The following is a 14,752-nucleotide window of genomic DNA, read 5'->3' as shown; positions in this document are numbered from 1 at the left end:
ACCTCACCCCTCCCAAGGGGGACGAACAACAGAAACCATGGGGGAAGGGAGACAGCATTTGGTATAAGATATGAAAATAATAATTTATAATTTATCAAGGAGTCATGAGGGTGGGAGGGTGGGAAGAGGGGGAAAATAGAGGAGCTGATGCCAAGGGCTCAAATAGAAAGTAAATGTTTATAAAATAATGATGGCAACATATGTATAAATATGCTTAATACAATTGGCATATGGATTGTTATAAGAGCCCCCAATAAAATCTTTTAAAACAATAATAACCTATTTACTGATTGCATCAATCACCTAGTTATTAATTGTTTGAAGTACATTGGTTAAATCAGTATATTTGTAGAGTAACTGATGTATTTTATGTTTTGGAGAACTATCTTTTTTTAAGTTTAAATAGTGTGGTACGTGGATATGACACCAAAATCATGAGCAGCAACAACAAAACATACCTTGGACTTAATCTATTAATAACTTTTTAATAATTAAAGTACATTGTCACAAGAGTGAAGAGACAACCTAGAGAAAGGCAGAAAATACTTGCAAATCACATTTTCGATAAAGACCTAGCATCCAAAATATATTAAGACTCTTAGAACTCACTGACAAAAATATCAGCAACTCAGTTTTAAAATGGACCAAGATCTAGAGTATCCATTCTTTCAGACACAGTAGAAACACGATTGGAAAAGTCCATAAAAAGGTGCTCAACAGCACGGGCCATTAGGAAAGTGACTGGCTAGAACAACAGCCGCAAGAGGAAGTGGAGACATGGGAACCCTGGTGTGTTGGTGGTGGGACTATCACATGGTGCAGAGGCCATGGAAAACCATTTGAGTGTTCTTCACTCGGTTAAACTTAAAATTAACGGATGTGCCACCATTCCACTCTTAGGTCTTTTACCCCAGAGAACTGAAAATGGGAACTCAAGAAAGTACATGTTTACACACATGTTCCGAACCGCACTGTTTAAAACAGCCCCGAGGAAAGAGCCTAATGTTCACCGTGCATGCATGGATAGGCAGATTGTCTTCTAGCCATTCCGTGGAAGATCACTTCTCCAAAAGGAAAAATAAAGTTCTGCTGCAGAACACCGATGAATTTTGCAGACATTATGTCACATAAAAACAGCCAGACAGAAAGGGTCATCTATTATATGGTTTGTTAATATGAACTATCCTGAATAGATAAATCCATAGATATAGAAAGAAGATCAGAAGTTGTCAGGGGCTGAGAAGGCAGGCAATGGGGAGAAACTGCTTAATAAGTAAGAGTTTTTACTTTGTAATGTTGGAAATGTTACGCTATCCCTGGACTGTACTAAAAGCTGCTGAATTGTTCACTTTTAAATAGCTAATTTTATGTGAATTTTAACCTCAGTTTTGTTTTAAAGAAACTGAAGTAGTAACTTGAAAGATAATCATGTTTTTTCCCCCTAGACGTATTCTAGTGTCGATGCTCTCTTACACAGAAGTAGACTCACCAAATTACAGTCTGTACAGGTATTAGCGGAAATCCAGGAGTTTATCAGCTTTATAAGCAATCCAGGTAAAATTTAACATACTGTTGTTTTCTTCTTTTGTAAGTGTGAAAGAGTTTTAACATCTGGTTTTCAGCTCAGTGAATAGGTAGGTTAGAAACCATTTGGAGTTCAATACATTTAAGTTTTGAGGTCATTGAAAGAAATACTTGTTTACAATGGCCGAACACTATTGTAGGCACTAGGGATGCAAAAACTCTTAAGAGATAAGCGAGCAAGTGGTTTTGACACAGTGTGCTTCCTGCCGGGAGAGCGGCGAGTGCGCATGTGGTAGACCATGGGAGGAAGCCTGACTTGGCGTGAGGTCAGCGAGGAGAAGGAGGACGAGGAGGAGGAGGGAGAGTTCTGCGTTGTGTGCTGAGGAGTGGGATTTGCAGAGTGCTGTCCGAAGTGCCACGAGAGGTGCCAGTGGGTCTGTAACTGGTGCCAGTGCCTTGGACCTGAAGGGTGGTGGGGCTCCAGTATCAGTGCGCCTACCACAAAGATCTTTGTGTTGAGAGAACTAGATTTTATCTAAGACTCAAAGGGAAAGAGTAAGTCTTTGCATAATCAAATTTCTTAGTTGTACATCCGAATTTTAATTTTTTCCTAAGTAGTTAAATATAATTATTATGAAAGAGTTTTCAGAAAATTGGCATTCATTTCTACCTCCATAATTGTACTCTTTGTAACTTGTAGAAATACTTGGTAAGTATGTTTCATTAATGAGGTATCAATAATTTTCTTTTTTTTGTTGTTTTTGTTTTGATTTTTTGGGTATCAATAATTTTCTAAGAGCTATGGTACTCTCTATATCACTCAGATTTTTAAATCACCATTTTATAGTGGCTTAGAGAGATTACAAGAATGGCTTAAGCCATTCTAAAGTGGAATATTCAGATTTTGAGTCCAGGTCTTCTGACTCAAACGCCATCATGTAGTAAATGAATTGCGTATGCTTATTTCTCCACTTTTGCATCCCTTAGCCATTGAGCTTAATGCCAAAGTATATTAGATCGTGTACTATAAACTTTATGTTCCTTTTGTAGAAAAAAAAGTAACGTTTTTTGTTTTTGTTTTGTCTGACAAATTTGAGTTTTTATTTACTAATGACTTTGCCATTTGGTCTTAATCATTGGGCAGTGAATAGTCATTCTTTAATATTTTTTTAGGTAACTTATCATCTAAAATTCCTCTTAAGAGGCTTCTAAAAACCTGGAAAAGCAGATACCCTGATCCTAAAATGGACCCCATGCGCATCTGGGATGATGTTATAACAAATCGGTAAGATGCAACCCTGTTGATTTGAATATGGATTCCTCTGAAATTTCCAGAAAAGTTTTCCCCCTAAAGTATATTTCAGAAAAATGTGGGATTTGACTGTACTCTAGTTTCTCACCTTGCCAGTGTTCCGGTTAAGTTCTCCTGACAAGAGGACTGTGGCAGTGTGTGCCCCTGACCCCTGACAGCCCCGGACAGGAGTCCTGCTTCTCACCTGGGATCCCTCTTTGTGGGCGAAAGAGAAACTGAGCAAGCAGTGAGGCAGCGGCATGTCTGCTTCTCTTTTAGGACTGAAGTTTAGATAGTGAAATGGCAGCAAAGACAATCAATCATGTGGGGCGATCTTTATCATTCTACTATTATAACTTGGCGTTTTGACTCTTGCCTCCTGCATCCCAACGCCATTACATACTTTTGTAAAATTTTGTCAGATCTGAGATGTTACTTATTTTCATCTTCACCTTAACCTGAAATAACCCTGGAAAATTGATAGGGAAGATATTAACGATCTATCAGAGAGACGAGGCGATCGAATCGGAGGGATTATTAATCAGCCTGCATGAAGTACACACAGTTTGTAACTAGGGCTCAAACGCTCTGAGTCCATGTGTGCGGTCCTTGCCTCTGGTGCTGTATTTGCCCTACTTTTTATTTTGAGATTGTTAGTCTTGCCGTTTCTTACCTATAGAAAAGTTGGAAGAAAAGTAGAACTTTCTTACAGATCTGTTACTAAAGTGCATCCATTTTTAACTTTGCCCCATGTTTTTTAGTTCTCTCTCCATACCCAGAGAAGCCAAAGCCACTGCCCTCGATCCACGTTCACTCATCACTGACTCTGAGACAGCGCAGAACTCCTTTAGGGTTTCCAAACTGTAGCTCTACAGGAACATACAGCCTCAACTCTCGCTCGTGTTAGTAATCGTGTGTGTGAGCCGCAGACCTGGTGGCTACCAGCCCGATACCTGGCCCACAGCCCACCTGCGTTCCTTTCTCCTCACACATTCGATACACTGTTTACTTCCGAAACCATTTGAGGGACAGTTGCGAACATCAGGCCCCTGTACTTTTTAAGGCTTTTGTCCCCTGTCACCATGTTACAGTGCTTTCCTTTAAACCCTTAGCCCTACTTTCCATTTCTTCACCATGCCCTTCACAGCATTCAGGACAGGATCCAATCCGGGAGCACATACTCATTTACTTGATGTGTCTTTTTAATCTCATCCAACTGAGAATAATTGCTCGCTCTTCCCCGCATCCCAGATATTGGCTTATTGGCTCTGTTCGTGTGTGGTGTGTGAAGGTTTCCACAGCAGTTCAGGCTCCCTTTCAACAATTTCTACACGTCCTGCTCTGTGACATAGGGCACATTCTTCACAACCTGTGGACATTCTCATGATTTCTATACTTACTCCTTTTCCATTCATCTAGTTTCCCTGACCCCTTACATTTTCACCTTTGTTGTTAAATAATTGTTGACCATGTATTCTCCTATCGATTTTTTTTTTAAAGGAGCACAGTACTCATCGGCGATATTATCTCGTGAGCCCGTTGGCTATTTATTTAGCACGTGACTGCAGGGACAGGTTCTGGTTCAAAGTTTAAAGTGTATCTCAAAGCAGCAATCTTGAGAGCCATTCAGCTTCATCCAGTTCAGTAGGTCTGGAATTTGTTTGTTTGCTTCTTAGGAATTTGAGGTTTGCTATACATTTTTCTCTCATTCAATCAAGGTTTACCTCTTGAAAAACATTTTTTGTTTGTTTTAATAAATCATTTTATTGGGGGTGCTTACAACAATCCATACATCAATTGTATCAAGCACAATTGTACATATGTTGCCATCATCATTTACAAAACATTTTCTTTCTACTTGAACTCTTGCTATCAGCTCCTCTTTAACCCCCTCCTTCCCCCACACTCCTGCCCTCATGAACCCTTGATAATTTATAAATTATTTTTATTTTACTATTTTACACCGTCTCCTGTATCCTTTCACCCACATTTCTGTTGTCCATCCCCCTGGGGTGGTAGAGGTGTATGTCAGTCATTGTGATCGGTTTACCCCTTTCTCCCCCTTCTCCCTCCACCTTCCCTTCCCCTCCTGGTATCGCTACTCTCATTATTGGTTCTGAGAGGTTTATCTGTCCTGGATTTTCTGTGTGTCGAGAGCTCTTAATTGTACCAGTGTACATGCTCTAGTCTAGCCAGATTTTTAAGCTACAACTGAGGTTATGATAGTGGGAGGTGGGGGTGGGAGGAAGCATTAAAGAACTAGAGGAGTGTTGTGTGTTTCGTATAAGCCAGGCTGGCTCATCCTTTCCTTGTGACCCTTCTGTGAGGGGATGTCCAATTGTCTACAGAGGGGATTTGAGTCTCCATTCCTATCCCCCTCATTTGCAATGAAATATATTGCTTGTTTTGGATCTTCTGATGCCTGTTCCACAATCCCATCTACACCTGGTGATCACACAGGCTTCTTCCATTTGGACTTTGTTGCTTCCATGCTAGATGTTCACTTGTTTAACTTCAAGCCTTTAACACCCCAGATGCTGTATCTTCTAATTGCCGGCCACCATCAGCTTTCTTCACCACATTTGCTTATGCACCCATTTTGTTTTCAGTGATTGTGTCAGGAAGGTGAGTTCATGGAATGCCAGGTTATTAGAACAAAGTATTCTTGCATTGATGGAGGACTTGAGTAGTGGCCAAATGTCCATCTGCTACCTTAATACTTAACCTATAAATACATTATATATTAATGTATTTACATACGTACATGCCTATGTTTATACCTCTATAGATGTCTTTTGCTTCCTAGTTCTTTCCTCTATTTCCTTTTACTTTCCTCCTGTCCCACTTACATGCTTGACCTTCCTTTGGCTCTCTGTACTTCCTCTTGGCTACATTGCACTTAATCAAACCCCACCAGGCATTCTGTGCTCTCCTTGCCATGGATTTTAGATCTCTTGTTGTTCCCTTGTCCCTGGGTTTGTTGGCTCCCTCTCTTTCTCCCTCCTCCCCCTTCCTATTTCCCCAGAGCCATCATTCCCATCGTTTTCTCCTCAGGATTGTTTATCCTGCCTATCTTAAGAAGACCAAAAAAACCCAAAAAGCCTATAAATTCTTCCAGGTCTGTGTGCTGACCCTTATGAAAGTTTTCCTTTTGGGTCTGATGCAGTGCCAAGCCCTGCCCCCTGAGTCCAAATCTATTTTCAGAATTCCTTGGGGACTTTGTTGTTTTGCTCCCCTTGCTCCTCTGTTGCACTCCCTTCGTGTTATGCCCTGGGGGGTGTGTGTGTGGTTCCGACCGGGCACAATTCCTGCACCGTCTCTCCGGGCGCAGGTGCTGCCTCGTAGCACTGTGGGTCAGTGAGGGATGTCGTGTCTAGTGGTGAGGCCGACCCTACAGTCCTTTGTGCATTGGCTGCTCTGAGCAGGAATGTCCTCGAAACTGTGGGCCAGGATGCTGTCCTCTCTCTCTCAGTTTGCTCCCGTATGGCCTCGGCCCACCTGCCCCTCTCCCCAGTCTGTATCTTCAGAGCTCCTCTGTAGTGCATGCTCCATGAAGGTTTATCTCTTGTGGCTCTAATCAGAATAGTTGATGGTGGTAGCCAGACACCCTCTAGTTCTTCAGCACAGTTGAGGATATAGTTTATAAAAACCACTTGCCTGAATTAATCTTCTTCATATGATTGAATGATGAAATTGTGTGTGAATTCTATGCCTATTAAACTATTTTTTAAAAAGACTACTTGTCCCGCAAACTATTTCTCCCCTGAGCCTTTAGTTTCCTTCTTTCTCTTTGGCTCCAGATGAATACAGATTCTTTATTATTTCAGATGGCCACTCGCAAGCTTTGCAGACTCCCCACGTTGTTCACTAGGTTAGGCTGCAGGACACAAGTGGATGAATTATACAAATACTATGCCAGTTGACGGAGATGCCCCACGAGACAATGGGTCTAATCCTTTAAACCTAGAAATCTCATCTTGAGTAGTATTCATAACCATGCCCCTATATGTTTTATTATTTATATGAATATATGTAAGGTCACACAGATGCATATACATGTACAGCCCTTTTTTCCCCAGAAAAATATAGTTTATTAAGACAAAAACTTAACAGGGTAGTATGAAGTTTACATTTAAGCAAAGTTTTTTTAGAAACCTAACACACGCCTAAAACATTTACAGTGCAGCTCTCGATACAGTTTAGATGATGTAAAAAACCGAGGAATCTCATCGAGACAAAGAATTTTGGGTATCAGTTAATTCTTAGGATTAAAAAATTTTTTTTTGTTTTAAACTTAAAATGAACCTGTGCCCCAGGGTGAAAGTATGCTCCTGAGACCCAGGCTGTCAAGATCTTTCAACCCTTGAATTGATTCAGTGAGATTTGTGCTGTCAGTGATTGAACTCTGACACCAAGGCTTTTGGAACTCAAAGTTCTGAAACAGTGTGAGTTTTCCACCCTAACAGCACGCATGGGCCCCCTTTTTCCTTATTCTCTCATCTCCACCGCCACCTCCTACACCTCCCCAGAAGCTCTCAGCCCGAAGCTTGGCTGGACAAGCTGGTATTTATGACTGATTGGAATGGAAAGGGTCTTTTTGTCAATTTTAAGAATTTTCACCTTGAAGGCAGAAAAATCTGCTTGTGTAAACTTTCCAATAAATACAGTCCCTCCTCAGTTAGCTTCCATTCCTAAATGGCAGATTTGGTTACATGCTAGTTAAGTCCTCTGTAGGGGATGGCACAAAGCTCAGGCTGGGAGCACCTTGATTGCTAGGTCCCTGTGCTGTCAACAGGTTTAGCCCTCATTTATGTTGCCAGTGACTTTTTTTTTTTTTTTAACTTTTAAAGGTAATTTATTCTTAACAGAACAAAATCAGTAGTTGTTTATTCTTTTTATTGTTTCACTGCTTCCACAGTCAGGCCCCAAATTTTAACAAGAGTGATCCAACCCATCCCCCTCTTCCCCACTTATCCTCCCAAACCCCAAATAATGTACCTGTAAGAGCCAAAAAATGACACACCTGCTGCACTGTGAAAACGTCGAGTTAACACTACTGGGAAGAAGGCTGTGGGTTGTGGAGATGCCCTGTGAAGATCCACAGTATCTAACAGCATCTCTTCGCTCTCCCACACACTCACTCTGCAAGTGTTGTTCTTCATAGAAGGCCCATTAGCATCGCCACTGCCCCATAGGGTTTCCACCGCTCTCAGTCTTTACTGAAGCAGGCTACTAAAGCTTTCTCCCACAGAGTAGCTTCTAGGTTTGAACTGCTGATCTTTACGTTAGCAGGCAAACACTTTAACCATTGTGATATCAGGGCTTCTTACTTGAAAATCAGTTTACCATGTATGTGCAGTTTATATCTGGATCCTCTGCTGTTTCCTTGATTTCTGTGTATGTTTTCACAATAGCATACTATTATTCCTGGTTACTGCACTTATAACCTAATGCTGCCTGGTTGATTTTCTTAAGGTCTCTAATGTTGTAATTAAAAATATATATAATATTAATTGGGGTTTAATACGTACAGCATTTCATAGTTCAGTCATGCCAAGCAGAATTGCACAATTGCTACCACAGTCAGTTTCCAAACATTTCTTTTTCTACATGGACTCCTTGACATGGTTCCCATTTGACCCTACAACCACCACTGTACCCCCTCCCCAAAACCCTTCTTCTACTTGCTATTGCTGTAATCTTTTTTTTTTCTTCTCCTAATGAAGCTACTAGTGGTCCAAGCCACTGACCTTTAGCTGAATCCAAAACCAGTGCATCATCAGGTCTCGTCGGTTTATAGTAAACATTTTATAAATCTTGAAATTAGGTGGGGGGTGGCCTCAACTTTGTTCTTATTGAAAATTACTTTATTGATTTTATGTTATTCATTTACTTCCTCAATGTATAAAACTTCAATGAAAAACTATAATATTATTTGAGAGGGGCTTTAAAAATATTTATGGGAATGTGAAATTAACTGTCAATGGAACTTTTCCAAGGACTTTTTTCGAAGCCCCTTCATATTTGTATCCAATTTTGGAGTCAGCTCATCAATATCTACAAAAGAAAAGGCTGTTGAGGTTGGATTAGGGTTGCAATTGAGGGAAGGGAGGATTGCCACCTACCAAGACGAGTTAATTTCCCTGGAGTCCACTGGGCTCCCTGGGGACATTGTATATGACAGAGTGAAGCTGTACTTGGTCCTGGGCCATCATTGTAATTGTTGGTATGTGGCAAGTAATGTGTCAGCCTCTCTCATACAGATTGTTGTTGTTTCTGATGACGCTCTACTTTTTTTTTAATCTTTGCTTTTTAAATTTTATTTTTAGCAGTTTTATTGGTATATAATTCACATATGCAATTCAAAAGTTCAGTCATATTAAAAGATTTGTACAGTTGTTTCCACCATCAATCTTAGAACAATTTCTTCTTTCTTGTACTCATTGCTATCCACTTCCCATTTTTCCCTAGCCTCCCCTGACGTACCCTCCAGAAACCCTCCAAGTAATCACTGTCTCGTCTCTTTAACTTAACCCATCCTGGGCGTCATAGATGGAGAAATATATACCCCCTGAGCCCCAAGACAGTATCAAAGTAAAACAGAGAAAAAACCCTCAACTGGAAAGAAAGCAGAAAATAGTTAAAAACGGCACATTTAAAATGGGCCAAAAAGGGAGATGTTACGACAAAGTGTCTAATTGCATCTGGACCCGCTCGTCTCCTAAGCATTATGTCCTTTGAGGACGGGTCCCGAGTGAGCGAGTCACTTCTCAGGGCCATTCTGACAGTTCTTCCTGCAAAACGCATTTGTCCTCCTGACAGTTCAGTGTATGCCACACTCTTCTTGTATATCACCATTCTTATTCTTCAAATTTCTGTTTCATTGTTCAGCTTTGCATGCATATGAGGCAATTGAAAATAATTTCATGGTTTGGGGCAGTGGAATTTCATGGTTAGTGAACCAAGTGACATTTTTACCTTCTGAACGCTTTAAGGAAAAAATATGAAGTAGAAGGGTTTATCAAGGCACAGAATTTTCAGGAAAATGAGAAACTAGTCCTTTGTGAACAGACTCTTTGAATATTTTCTGTTAAGGAGTGAATCTCTTATGTTAAGGTTCTTTGTCCTTGTCACTGTTGTTATTAGTGAAAATGAAGTTATTGTAACAGAAATATGTATATATATATATTACAAAAATACACTATAAAGCAACCCAGCCTTATTGTATAAAACTTTTAGTGAGGGGGCTTAAAAAAAATTCATGGAAAAACGAAATGAAAAAATCATGGAATTTTTGTAGGAATTTTGTTGAAGCAGGCTGTATGTGAACAAGAACGATAGCTCTAGGATTTCTGTCTGAATGCTCTCCAGTAGCGCCTTCAGGAGTCTCTGTTGTTAACTAACAATTCTTTGCTTGGTGTAGCTGTTTCTTTCTCAGCAAAATAGAGGAGAAACTTACTCCCCTTTCAGAGGATCATAGTATGCTGGTAGATGGAGATGGAGGTCGCGGTGACAGGGTGGAAATGCAAGATCAGGAAGAAGATATTGATTCTCTAATTAAGAGCTGTAAGTTTTCCATGAAAATGAAGATGGTAGAAAGTGCAAGGAAACAGGTATGTGCCCAAATCCCTCTGTGTCATCATTTAGGATAACGAGTACCATAATGCTAAGTGCTTGCTCCCAAGACAAGGGTTTTGAGCTCATCAGCTGCGCTGTTGGAGAAAGATGGGGAGTCACCTTCCATAAATATTACATCCTTACAAACCGCATGGGACAGTTCTCTGTCATTTAGAGTCACTATGAGTCAGAAGCTCATTGAAAATGACAGTGACTTGGATTTGATATGTCATTAAAATTTCTGAAATAAGATTTTTTTGGTTAATCCTAAATAAATGTTTCTTTACAAACTGAATTGTAAAGTTTCAAAGGACCAAGTTAGTATTTTCTTTTCATACAAAAGTAAAGTTCTAGAAAAACTTAACTATTATCCTTAAAGTTTACAAGAAACTTCTACATCTATTAGTCACTTCAAAAATATTATAATGTGTTATTTAAAAGGATGCTAAATCTAACATCAGATGTTGTCTCCTTTAACAAAGGTTCACATTGTGAAAATCTATCATTTGATAGTAACACTCTAACATGATCTCCATATTCCATTCATAAAAGTTGTATGTGAACTAATTCAGTGCATCAAATCATATGCATAGATGAGCCTGCTCTATTAATGGCCCGGTTGTGTTTGGTTTGTTAAAGTATAGTAGTAGATCAAGGCAGCGGCCAAGATTTAGCAAGGTTCTCTACTACTCCATGTGAAGGTGAGGGCGGCCACGTAGAGGCAGAGCTGTGAACCGGATTCCAGGAAAACGTTGATGCACCCTCACGACCTGCTCAGTATTCTGTGGGGAAGAGGGCGAGAAGGCACCTCCCCGGGTAGCTGGTGGCGGGGAATGAAGAGAAAGCATAGTCTAGGTGGAAGGCGGTACATTGTTGGGACGTGTAAAAATGGAGCTGCCTTTCGGCCGACTAAACTGTGGTTTCCATTCTGATAATCTGCATAAGAACCTAAAGCTCTGGAGCAAGAGTTACACTGGAAAGACCAGTCTCCAGGTTGTAGACACGTGGGCGGTCCCTGAAATGAGGAGATGGATGAAGCGACTGAGCTCAGCCTGCAAAACAAACAACAAAAACACTGATACAGCACGAACAAAGGAAAGGACACTTACGGAGAAGCTGAGACTGGGACAGAGAGACGAAAACAAAGGGATTGTGACACCACAAGGGAAGAGCCTGAGTCATTAGTGCCAATTACAAAAAAAAACCACCAAAAACGTGGAAGGATTGAAAATGCCATTCAAAGTGAAAGAAACGGTTGCTATTGGCTGAGTATGGTGAAACGGAGCCATGCTGCACAAGGGGTGGAGGAACAGTGACATCGAGCATGGGGGAGTCCACAAGCCTCTTGATAGAAGGAGCATGTGAAGCTAAGGGGGGAAAACGTTTTTTAAGCACGAACCAAGTTATACTTGTTGAAATATGATTCCTTTTAGGCTGGGAGGAGACAGGGTTCAATACACAAGGGGAACAGTCTGTCTGTGGTAGGAGATGAGGCCTCTTCTGTTGTAATTGGAGTGAAGGTTATGTAGGCAGAATGGTAGCATTCTGCAGTAGATCTCTATATTCCCCGAAGAGCAAGACAGGAGCTGGGGGTAGGGGTGGGGGAGCAGGACAATTGGGGAAAGTGAAGTTGTTCTGAAACGACTGTGGTGAAGAAAGACGGTCAACATCTTTTTCACTAGTGAAAGGCAAATTCAAACTACAGCAATATATAAGCTCACACCTGCCAGAATATCTATTATCCTAAAAATGGAAATGAACAGTACTGGTGAGAATATGGGGAAAGTGGAGCTCTCATACATTGCTAGTGGGAATACAAACTAGTGCAGTCACTTTGGGAAACAGTTTGGTAGTTCCTCAAAAAGTTAAGCCTAACGTCATTGAATAGTTCCATTCCTAGATGTAAACCCAAAAAAGGTAAAAAAAAACATTCACATAAAAGTATACATATATGGTTATAACATCATGATTTATAATTTCCAAAGAGTAGAAACAACTCACATATTCATTAAAGGATGAATGGATAAACAACAATATATGAATATAATTGTGTATGATTGACTATTAATTGACAATCAAAAGGAATGAAGTTCTGATTCATGCTGTGACATGGATGTACCTTACAAAATCAGTGCTAAGTGAAAACAGCCAGACATAAAAGGGCACATATTGTATAATTCTATGTGAACTGTAGAATGGACAAGTCCATAGAGACAGACAACATGGATGCTTGGTTGGGCCTTGGGGAATGGAGAGTTAACTGCTAGTGGCTATGGGCTTTCTTCCTGGAGTGGAAAAAATGTTCTGGAATTATACTTGTGATGATAGCCCAACTGTGACTATACTAAAACAACTGAATTGTTACTTAGTTTTATTTTTAAAATTTTTATAGTGTATAAGCACATATAATCCACATTCCTTACAATTCAGTGGTTTAAGTACCTTAAAAGGAGTAGTGCAGTTATCACCACGATCAATTTTAGAACCGAATTGTATATTAAGTGTGGACTATTATTTTAGTAATAAACAAAAAGACAGCCACACTATTCAAGTTGAGGAAATGGATTAGGTGCTCTAATGCATATTGTATCATGCCCCAAAAACAATCCAATTAAGCTTTTCGTAAAATCATTTTATTTCTAAGAAAATGCCAACTGTGGCTTCTTTGTTTTTTTCGATCAACATAGAATAACTTCTCGCTCGCCATGAAGCTATTGAAAGAGCTTCACAAAGAGTCCAAAACAAAAGAAGATTGGCTGGTGAGATGGGTGCATAGCTATTGCCAGCTGAGTCACTGCCGGAGCCAGAACCAGCCTCCCACCGAGCAGATTCTCACTGTGTGGAAAGCCATCTCTTTGCTAGGTAAAGACTTGCTTCATTTCCTGTGAGGGAGAAAGAGAAGACTCTGCTCCCATAGAGATTACGGACGAGGGGACTCAGAACCCTAAGGAGCAGGTCTCCTCTGTCATATAGGGTTGCTATGAGTTGAAATCCACTCATAGCAGTAGGTTTTAAGTTGCAGAGTGACATTTTGTGCTTAGTTTAATATATATTCTATACCTGTTCTTTGTGCTGCTTCATCAGGATTGGAGAATTAAATCTTACTAGTAATTTTTGTAATACGGCGAAGTGTGGTAGAGAAAATGATGTCACTTCCTTAAAAATAGAACAAAGGTTTCAGTGCTGTAAATATACATTTTATAGCTTTTATTTCTTTATAAAATAAAATCGAAATGAACGTCTTCTACTTCATACTTAAAATATTGAGCCTAATAGTTCAATTTTTATTGAAACTAGGTTGCAGTTTAAAATGCCTGGTAAATTCAATATAAATAGACTTTATTCTCCTTAGTGCTTTTCCCCCCACAGTGCTTCTCTTTTAGAGGGAAGGAGGGCAATTTTTCTCTGGTGAAGATGTGCCTGCTCTGTTGCCAGGTGTCCAAGGTACAGAACAGCACTATTATTGGATATGTCCCCAGTTATATTGCCAATTGGACTCTCTTTATTTTTTTAAGGTGTTAGCAAGCTAATTTTATTTTACAGGCAATGGTGGCTCCATACAGTTTTCAAAATCACCTTTTTTTTTCTCTTCAAGCTTTTATGTGCATGATAGGAAACTGAAAAGTGAAGAGCACAAAAGGCGTCCAGAGTCATTCTGCGGTTTCACAGTTGCAGGGTGACATGTCTTCTACCTCCTATGCATGTCTATACATGACTGAGCATACAGTGTTAGGTGGTTGAGGTCATGCGATGGAGTCATGTGCCTTTTCACGCCATGGGTGTTTACCAGTTCAAAATCCCCAGGCCATGAGTATTCGGACGAACAAGAATACAGTATGCTGACTCAATCAGCAAAAGAAACAAAAATATCCCTCGGGGAGGAGAAAATAAATCATAAAAGACTGAAAATGTTAACAGGCCTCTAGATAAGGGTATAGGCAGAGTTACATTAAAATACTGCATTCTCTTTGAGCTCAATTTAAAATGAAACATAAAGCAAGAGGGTACTAAGTATAATGCTTTCAAGAGAATTATCCGATGCTAAAATATTAGAATATTACCAAGGTGTTTCCACTGACTTTAAGCAAGACAGGGCATTATACAGACTATAAGTCTCAGGAAAGTACAGAAAGCAAAAGCCATCTTTGTATATTGAACTCAGAGTCAGAATATCAGCTTTATGATGGCTTAACGAATTGTTTTTTTCAGAGGAGGAGCAATAGTTTGCTGATATTAAAATAACATTAGGAACTTATAACCTCATTGATTTGTCATTCATGATAACAATTCTACATTTTAGTGTAGTTAGAATTTTTATAA

At 39.9% G+C, this 14,752-nt stretch overlaps 1 protein-coding gene across 1 annotated transcript in view; it reads left to right on the top strand.

Moving 5' to 3' along the window:
• Positions 1-14,752, top strand: part of PRKDC (protein kinase, DNA-activated, catalytic subunit) — a 217,273-nt gene that overhangs the window by 157,443 nt on the left and 45,078 nt on the right. Inside the window, exons 64-67 of the mRNA XM_045291676.1 lie at positions 1,446-1,554; positions 2,698-2,809; positions 10,239-10,428; positions 13,120-13,294. Of these exons, the coding sequence (XP_045147611.1) occupies positions 1,446-1,554; positions 2,698-2,809; positions 10,239-10,428; positions 13,120-13,294 (586 nt within the window). The remainder of the gene's footprint in view (positions 1-1,445; positions 1,555-2,697; positions 2,810-10,238; positions 10,429-13,119; positions 13,295-14,752) is intronic.

This window comes from Echinops telfairi, unplaced genomic scaffold (genome assembly GCF_000313985.2).
Source record: "Echinops telfairi isolate 266 unplaced genomic scaffold, ASM31398v2 ScPeMD7_1;HRSCAF=3_0, whole genome shotgun sequence".
Taxonomy (NCBI): Eukaryota; Metazoa; Chordata; class Mammalia; order Afrosoricida; family Tenrecidae; genus Echinops; species Echinops telfairi.
This window is presented reverse-complemented; position numbering and strand designations above follow the sequence as displayed.